The 9,374-nt window shown below is 41.2% G+C and overlaps 1 protein-coding gene across 2 annotated transcripts in view; it reads right to left on the reverse strand.

The window, feature by feature from the left end:
• Positions 1 to 1,325: 1,325 nt before the first annotated feature.
• The window catches only part of tmem129 (transmembrane protein 129, E3 ubiquitin protein ligase), an 8,159-nt gene continuing 110 nt past the window's right edge, over positions 1,326 to 9,374 (reverse strand). The window contains exons 3-6 of one of the 2 annotated variants that reach the window (XM_016486295.1): positions 9,144 to 9,357; positions 3,218 to 3,692; positions 2,980 to 3,139; positions 1,326 to 1,823 (exon numbers count right to left, since the gene is read on the reverse strand). In XM_016486295.1, coding sequence (XP_016341781.1) covers positions 1,581 to 1,823; positions 2,980 to 3,139; positions 3,218 to 3,692; positions 9,144 to 9,348 — 1,083 coding nt within the window. In that variant the 5' untranslated portion in view covers positions 9,349 to 9,357 and the 3' untranslated portion in view covers positions 1,326 to 1,580. Of the gene's footprint in view, positions 1,824 to 2,979; positions 3,140 to 3,217; positions 3,693 to 9,143 lie in introns of both variants that reach the window. The other variant, XM_016486294.1, reaches the window with a different exon arrangement.

The raw sequence follows: 9,374 nt of genomic DNA on the forward strand, positions 1-9,374 counted from the left end.
TCAGCACAAACCTTCCATACAAACATCATAATGTACACAACATATTAAATATTACATGGTGTTCCACAAGGATCAGTTCTTGGGCCAGTTTTATTTTCCCTCCCTTTATTATCTCCCTTTGGGCAGCATAATTCAGAAATATGACATGAACTATCATTTTTATGCTGGTGATATACAATTATACATTTCAGTTGAGTTCAGAGGCACTGTTGTATTAGAGAGGCTGTCTGTCCAGCATTGTAAAGTGGATGAACAAAATGTTTTTTTTTTTAATTGAACGGAGATAAAAACTGAAATTCTTATTGTGGGCCCAAAACACGACTTATGATAAACATTTTTTCGACTTATGTTATGCGTTTTATTAGACAGGTGACGACCGCAGAGTAGCATTATAACAGAACTTTCAAACGTATCTAGTATGATAAAACAGCGCTGCTTTACCCCACATACGCACGACCAGAAGCAGCGGAAGTGGTCGACTGTGGCATAATAAAAGCTCCGCTGCTTTCGAGCTGTGTGTCACGCTCGTTCAGCGGCCTCGTTTCGCTTCGACAGCTTTCAGCCACACCCTGATTCATTTTACTACGTTAATAAATCATTAGCTCCAAACAAACACACACACACACACACACACACACAAACAAAAGCTCTTTTTTTATGGAACAGTTTATTGAATCTTTACATCCCTAGAAAAAGACAAACACACAAATTTTGCATATGTGTTTTTTGTTGAGTATCATATTTGATCCATCAGATTGTATGGATCATATAGTCTGATATAGTGAGAATATGGAAGAAAAAAACAAGGTCCAAACTGACCAAAACTATGCAATTTGGTGCAGATGCTGATATTTATGACCAAAAAGTGATGAGATTCTGGTGTTTGTAATGTAAATCAATGATATCTTTATAACAGTAGAGCAGATACTGACATAAAATGCTATAAATATCACTCATTGCTTTATATCTCCAGAAATCTGTCTCAGTAAGATAACATATAATGCAGTGATTGAGAGCTGAAGAAATAAAGGCTCCTCAGAAGATGTGAGATGTTCTGCAGGCTTGTGAAGATCATTCCTCCGCTGAGGAACAGTGAAAGTAAAGCTTCTGGAAACAAACGCTCCTCAAAAGATCCTGAGGATCAGATTTGAGACTCTAAAACATGATTGATGGAGAATCAAGTAAAGCTGAGCTGCTTCAGTCCAGTAAGTGTTCATCTGGAAATATTACTGCAGTTATTCTGACGTTTACTTGAGAAAAATCAGTCAAGATTTGACACGTGAAGCTCGAGCTGAAGCAATTACACTAAAAGAGCTTTGACTGGATAAAAACAAACTATCAATCAGATGACAGAATGCATGCAGTAGATCAAGTGCGACAGGTTTAACAGCAAAGTTTTGATGACGTTCATTTATTTAGATCCTTAGAACTTCAAATCAAATATGAAAGAGTAGCTAAAATATCATTGTTTCTGCTGAGTTTGGGCTGACAGATGAGCTGGAGCAGCTCTTGAAGGGTTTCGTTCTCCGTCATCAGATCTGTGTGTAGTTTGAGAAGCACAGAGGTTTTAAACACCAGCCTCATTCAACGGAGCAAACATCTAGGATGCAGAACTTGGCCCTGCAGGTGGGGCACGGGACCCTGCTGCTGAGCCACGTCTCCGGCTGTTGCTGGTCCTGGCGACTGGCAAACCATTTGCCCATACAGGTGAGACACCACATGGGCCGGCAGTAGCACTGCTGACACTCTCCCTCACCGTCACACAGACGCAGCAGCTTCACGCCGGCACTGGCCTGCATACAGCCGATACACGGCTCCAGCTCCTGACGGCACACAGCATGCAGGACAGCGCTCATTAAAACACATTAACATCAACAGTCTCCAGCCAGTTCAGGTGCTTTGCTTCATTCAGACAGACAGATCCACTAATATCCCATGAAGCATTGCGAGTAACACGCTCGAGTCAGTCTATGACATTCACACTTACACTAGCAGTCAAACCTTTTTGAACAGTAAGGTTTTTAAAGAAGTCTCTTCTGCTCACCAAGCCTGCATTTATTTGATCAGATATACAGCAAAAGCAGTAATATTGTGAAATATTATTACTATTTAAAATAACTGCTTTCTCTGTGAATACCTGTTAAACTGTAATTTATTTCTGTGATGCGCAGCTGTATTTTCAGCATCATTACTCCAGTCTTCAGTGTCACATGATCTTCAGAAATCATTCTAATATGCTGATTTGCTGCTCAAGAAACATTTCTGATTATTATCAATATTGAAAACAGCCGAGTAGAATTTTTTCAGGTTTCTTTGATGAATAGAAAGCATTAATCTGAAATAGAAATATTTTGTAATATAAATGTCTTTATCATCACTTTTGATCAATTTAAAGCATCCTTGCTAAATAAAAGTATTAATTTCTATAATTTCTAACTTCAAACCACTGCTAAAATACCAGTGCATAATCCATAATAACGCCATCAAAATCCAGCCACATATTTGTTTAGAGCTGTTTAAACGCTGCTTGATCTGTGCAGATTTCTCTCCTGATTCAGACCAGAACACTTTTTCACTGGAGGAAGCGTTATTATGGATTATGGACTCAATGGTATTTGAGTTAAAAACATCTTAATGCTGGATTTGTTTCAGCTTTTGTCTTCTCCAGATGTTAACTGATGGACTGGAGTGCTGTGGATTACTTGTGGATTATTGTGATGTTTTTATCAGCTGTTTGGACTCTCATTCTGACGGCACCCATTCACTGCAGAGCATCCATTGCTGAGACACTGATGCAATGCTACATTTCTCCAAATCTGATGAAGAAACACACTCATCCTGATCTCGGATGATCCTGAGGATGAGCACATTCTCATTTCTGAGTGAACTATTCCTTTACAATGTTAATGTAGATCATTAACCAGATGAATAAATATTGTATGTGCATGTGTGTGAGTGTGTGCACGCGTGTGTGCTCACCTGTCCACTCGGACACTCGTACACCGCGTTCATCTTCACGTATGTCTTGAAGGTCTCCAGGAAGAGCTCGCTCATGCTCAGATGGATGACCACATTAGCAGCGTTTCTGATGGGCGCCTGCAGTTTCTCCTGCAGCTCGGCGTACTCGCTGGACTTCAGCCTGTAAGACAAGCACAGAAACACTGGCTCAGCATGCAGATCTCCACAGAGGCGCGCTCCTCTTCAGCACGGGACACACCTGATGGTGAAGGGCTGGACTCGGGGGTTGATGCTGGACACTCTGATGGTGAGGATCTGCACTGGAGCGTTGAGCTCAGGAGACAGGCTGTGCTGTGTGCAGTCGGTCACGGTCAGGTGGCAGTCCTGCTGCAGGGCTATGTGCAGCGAGTAAGTGCTGACCTTCATCACCCAGCTGTCTGTGACGATCACTCTCGCACTCGGACAGCCCGAAGCAAATTTATCTATGCGCCGAAACTCTGTGTTGATGGAGGCGGCGACGGCCCTCCAGCTGGACCGCGGTAAGGCGTGTGCACTGAGCACCCTGCAGATGGGGTGATTCTCCCAGCCGCGTCTGGACCAGCAGAACACAAGCACACAGCTCACCAGCAGCACAGCCAGAGAGAAGCCCAAGTACAGCTGCCAGCCCTGAGCCGCCCGGTGCACCTGCAGCAGATCCTGCTCTGGAGCTGCGACACACATTCCTATGTAGTATCCTGAAACACAGCAGGAATGTGAGAAGCACAGGAAAACACAGGCCGGCTGTGCTGAGACTATAGCTTGACCAGAGTTAGCTTTAGAAGTCACCAGTCTTGCTTTTCAGATTCAAATTACAGTAGTCAAGCTTTTTGCAACTGACTTTAAAAAGTTATGACCAGTTTTGAAGAAAAAGACTGAGCTGTTTGCATGCATGATAGGGCTGCACAATTAATCGAAATTAAATCGCAAAGGCAATAAATCGCGATTAGGCAGAAGCTGCGATTATCATGCATATTTTTCAGTGAAGCACGGTTCTGTGATCAGTAGTAAATCTCCATTCGAAGGCCAGAGGGCGCTCTCGCGCTGAAAATCCAAATATGCCCCGAAGAAGAAATCCAGGAAATCCCTATAGCGGTAGCTGGATAAACAGAATTTCTTATACTTTATTATGATGAAAATTATAATACTATCTATAATGAAATGCTAATCGACATAGCCTTTATCACTGCTTAGAATACAATTGAATATTGTGTGCCTTAAATTAAGAACGATTTTATAGATTTCATAATCCTATGATTATATCGTCTGCGATTATGAACGCGATTTTGTGTAGCTTGTCAGTGAACTATGGCTCTGTGTAGTAAATGCTGCTCCATCTGAAAGCAGATGATGGAGATTTACTACTAATCACAGAACCGGCTTTACTGACGAGATATGCATGACAATCACGATTAATCGCGTTCGATTAATCGTGCAGCCCTAATGCATGATATGAGATATTACAGCTGTCACATCAAAATCCCATTCTGTTTCGAAGCATTCTATTATTCAGCGCACCTTTCATGTCCACTGTATTGATAATTATCGTCCGCTTGGAATTATAAGGTTCGATAGACTGCATTCCGAGTAGTTTTGAGATATCGAGCTTCAAAGTTTTTGCATTCCATTCGACTGTGCAGATAGAACCTTTTGGTTTTTTAAATAAAAAGTCCCAAAATGTACACAACATAAAAAAAAAAAAAATCGGTAGCACTTTATTTTACAGTCCTGTTACTCATGTACATACTATATTCTTATTTTAGTCATTACAATAACTAGGTAAGAACTAGGTACTTACCCTTAACCTACCCCAAACCTAACCCTACCCCATGTAGTTACCTTATATTACCAGTAGGGATGTAACGATTTGATCGTTTGATGATAAATCAGGATAAAATTCCCCACGGTTAGTATTACCGTTTCATCTTTTAATTATCATTAAAACCGTATTAGATTACCACGATTTGAACAACTCGCGATAAATAAATACTGTCCAGCATAAAGCACATTCCCCTTCAGGAACGCGAGCTGTGTCGAAACGCTACGGGGACGCCTCCAGCATGACCACGCTCTGAATCACATGTGTAATCAGTCCAATGGATGGGCGAGCCGTCACGGGCGGGGTGACGTAGTGACCAGGAAGTATAAAAGCACGTGCGGTGAAACCGGCGTCAGCTTTCTGTCATTCAGCAAGCGCTTTGTGTGTGTCAGTCTTATTTGGCGTTGTCTGTCCATTATCACTCTTTATTTTACCAATACGAGTGTAGACAAACATACGGCGAGAGCCGGCAGCATCTCAGGCTGTGTGTTCTTCTCTGCCCGCGCTACATTTCGGGTGGGGATACACACAGTTTGTGTGTTGTCTGCTTGGGAGCAAAACACGCAGAGTCAGCTCTCGATGGAGCTGACTGCCCGCATTGCGAGCGTTTGTCACTGCATATGCTTGCTCTCCGAGGACTCTCTTTGAGGAGGGAGTTTTCACCGGCGTTTTTCGTGGCGCCGGCCCCGCTTTTGCCAAGGCGGAGCGGCGGCTGTGCTCGTGGGGTTCGCATATGGATCCGGTGGAGGGAATGTAGACGAGCGAGTCCCTATCTTCTTCTTCACCTACCAGATCCAGCACCCGCTTGGGTTCAGAAGCTCCGCCTGTCTTCCTCCGAGGAGGTTGATGAGGGCGTCGATGAGCTCGTCAGTTACACAAGCATATTATGCCTAATATTATAATGAGCAGCTTTACTGTGGAGCAGAGCTGTTTTACAGTCGCACAGACATTATGTCTATATTATTATGAGCAGCATTTACTGGGGAGCGGAGCTCGCGCAGTCAGCTCTCGGAAATAAGGGGCTGATTGTGCTTCTCCCCGCTGAACGCTCCGCTTCCGCCGGGCACGCTCCGAGGAGTGTGTCCGTGCTTGCGAGCTCACGGTTCGGTCCCGCTATTGCAGAGGCACGGCGGCGATTCAGATCGTGGGGATCGCACGTGGATCTAGTGGATGGGTTGGAGACGGCTCACCCTTTCTCCGCCTGCACTCCCTAGATCCAGCGCTCTCTCTCGAGGCTTGGAAGCCCGCGCTGCGGTTTCTTCTGCCTCTGAGTGAGAGCTCGCTGCTGCAGCTATTTTTCTCAGAGGAGATTGATATTGTTTGTGTGACCAAGCCGCTTGCGTGCTGCCAAGGCAACGCGTGTATTACATCATTTTCAGTTTTTGATGTGAACCTTACCACACCAGACCATGTTTACTTGTTTGGCTGCATTTAATTCTGTGGAATTAAATGAGGTATTTATTTGACTATGAGAAGTTAGATATATAATTTTCGATTTTTGATATGAATCTTATCACACCAGACCGTGTTTACTCGTCTGGTTGTTTGGCTGCATTTAATTCTGAGGAATAAAATGAAGTATTTATTATTATTATTATTATTATTAGACGTGGTCGAGGTTTCGTCTGTACACCTTTCCCCCGATTGTTCTGCTCCCGGGAGTTCTGGAGAGAGTGCACTGGAACGAGGTCAGTAGACTGCCAGTAGCCCCGTTCTGGCCGGGCCGAGTATAGTTCTCGGACCTGATTTCTCTCCTCGTTTTACTGATTATGCAAACAAAAAGTCATTTTATTTGTTGTTTTTTGATTTTTAAATATAAAACGTGTGAAGTGATTTATGTGTCAGTACTTTTTGAACATCTCCAGCACATTTTAACAATACTGTGATAATACTGATAACCATGATAATTGTGGTCACTATAATAGTGATAAGAAATTTTCATACCGTTACATCCCTAATTACCAGTACTTTCTCACAGTAAGTACACTAAGTACATGTACTGTAAAATAAAGTGCAACCAAAAAATCTATCACATAATGTAAATATGTTGTCACAGAATAAGAATATGTGAATAACTCAATTTTGACAAAAAATGTCAGATAGAACCTTTTAATTCCAAGGGGACGAATTATCAGGTAATTATATAATCTCACACATTTATTTTGTGCACCGTTTTTCCATTTGCTTGAAATTGCCTTCATGTCCCTTAAACTACATTTTGTGCAATGTCTGTTGCAATATCTCGTGTTCAAAATAACGAACAAAAATCTTAAAATCAAGATTATCTACATTAAATTGAATTTAGACGAGGCCTACCACTGAAATGATGAGTCAAAATGAGGACATTTTCAACTAAGTTAGCCTGCAGGAGCTCTTGAATAACGCAGTTGTTATGATTATAGATTATTCATCATAGATTAGTTCTTATAATTTGTGTGAGTGTCAATCAAGACGAGCAAAGATTAAGGGATATTACACTAACTTCAAACTCAATTATATATTGTTTGTTTGCATGCTGAAACATAACACTTAAATGCATTTTAAATCAAAAGATGTTAACAGTGTGTCTTTCTACTTCCATCCTCAACCGTTTTGACTGTTTATTTATTTATTTTTTTTACATTTTAAATAAAATATAGTCCATAAATCTAGATAAATCTGTGTCCTTAGTGAGATTTTTACATTAATAAAAAATCAACTACTACTAATAATAATAATTTTAGCCTTATTTTAAAGTAACCACGGTGGATATGGCAGAATGCACAAAATAGATGAATATGAGCAGCGAGTGTAGAGACATTATGGTTTGTCCGTAACACAGCTGACAAATTCACCACTACTGAAAACATATTTTCTGTCATATCAAAATGTTGTTCAATGATTAATCTTAGTCATATGTAATTTAAAAATGTAATAATCATATGCATAATCATATGCGTACTAAAGACGTCATGTCGGTTAATAGTGTGTGTACTGGGTGCTATGAAGGTAGAATGACGTCAATAAGATTTGCATACGCAGGGTAAGAGTTGTGGAAGTGTACAGAAGACTGTAAGCATAAATTAAATTTGCATGCACAAGAGAAGCTTTGTAAAGGTGTAAATCTCGTTTAGCGTAAGAAAAAATTATTTGCAGCATTTTACTGTTACTCGAAAGTGTAATTCATGTATTGTGAAACTGCAGCTTCATGCTAACGCAAAATAAATATGATCTGCATGCTTCTGACTTCCATTTTTCCACGCTTACACTTTTGGCACGTTTTTTTTCGGCAAAAGAGGGTCAAAAGCACTGCAAGACTGTGAACAGTGATTTGCAAGCGAAAACAACAGTTTAAAGAACTGCAAAACGGATTGACTGCATAGAACCAGTCTGTATGTGTAAAAAACAAACTGTTGCAAATGTCTAAATGACTTGTTGTGCATGTGGGGCAAAAAGTTCCCGAAATAAACCGATATGTACAGCTCCGTCTTTCTCTTCTCTGCGCTTATAGTTTTGGCACGATTCTCTCACTAATGAACCTCTCGCTGACTCTTCATTTACACTTATCTGATTGGTCCAATAAACACATCATACGCCAAAACATTAATCTTCATTTAGTTCAGGGTCGTTCTCGCTGCCGGAATGGTACTTTTAACCTACACATACATTAAAAAAAATAAAATAAAAAATAACAACGTAATTAAAACATGCTCCTTTCATAAGCTGTGTTCCTTTAGGCTAGACTCCCATGTGTTCATACTGTAGTATTACAGATGATAAATGGTGAATAAGTTAGAGATAAATATTTGAGGCATATTTTGTAAAATCCCCTTAAATTACAACATGTTAGATAAAAAATTATTACTGTTGGTTCAATTATTATTGAACCAAATTTGTGTTTAAAAAATGGATCAGTAGACAGGTGAAATTATGCATGTATTAGGCTAGTGCAGATACTAGACCTTCTTTAAGTATTATCAAAATTACAATATAATATTACAATAAACTAATATATCATATAGCCTGTTGAGGAAGAGAAGGAAACTACACAGCTCGCAATTCAGTATGAACACATAGCCTAAAGGTACACAACTTATAAAATATCATGTTTTAATTACGTTGTTATTTTTTTACTGTATGTGTAGGTTAAAAGTACCATTCCGGCAGCGAGAACGACCCTGAACTAAATGAAGATTAATGTCTTGGGTATGATGTGTTTACTGGACCAATCAGATAAGAGTAAATTAACTCTTACCCTGCGTATGCAAATCTCATTGACGTCATTCTACCTTCATAAGTGCAGTATGTACGGAGATCTGCACGTGACTGCATCCGGGGACGCGGCGCGTACCGAGCGGCAGGCAGCAGTGCAGCAGCGCGGTCAGAGTGCTCCTCCGGAGGTGGTGCTGGATGAAGCCGATGTCTTCGCTGCCGAGCCACTGCGAGAAGATGTGCTGCACCGTGAAGCCGGCCGAGCGGAACTCGTTCGGCGTGAACACGAAGCACAGCGCGAACACGACATACGCCAGAGTGAATGTGGCGTCCGGACGATCCATACTCAACGCTCCGGGATCACCGTGGC

Source organism: Sinocyclocheilus anshuiensis, unplaced genomic scaffold (genome assembly GCF_001515605.1).
Source record: "Sinocyclocheilus anshuiensis isolate Anshui unplaced genomic scaffold, SAMN03320099.WGS_v1.1 scaffold557, whole genome shotgun sequence".
Lineage (NCBI taxonomy): Eukaryota > Metazoa > Chordata > Actinopteri > Cypriniformes > Cyprinidae > Sinocyclocheilus > Sinocyclocheilus anshuiensis.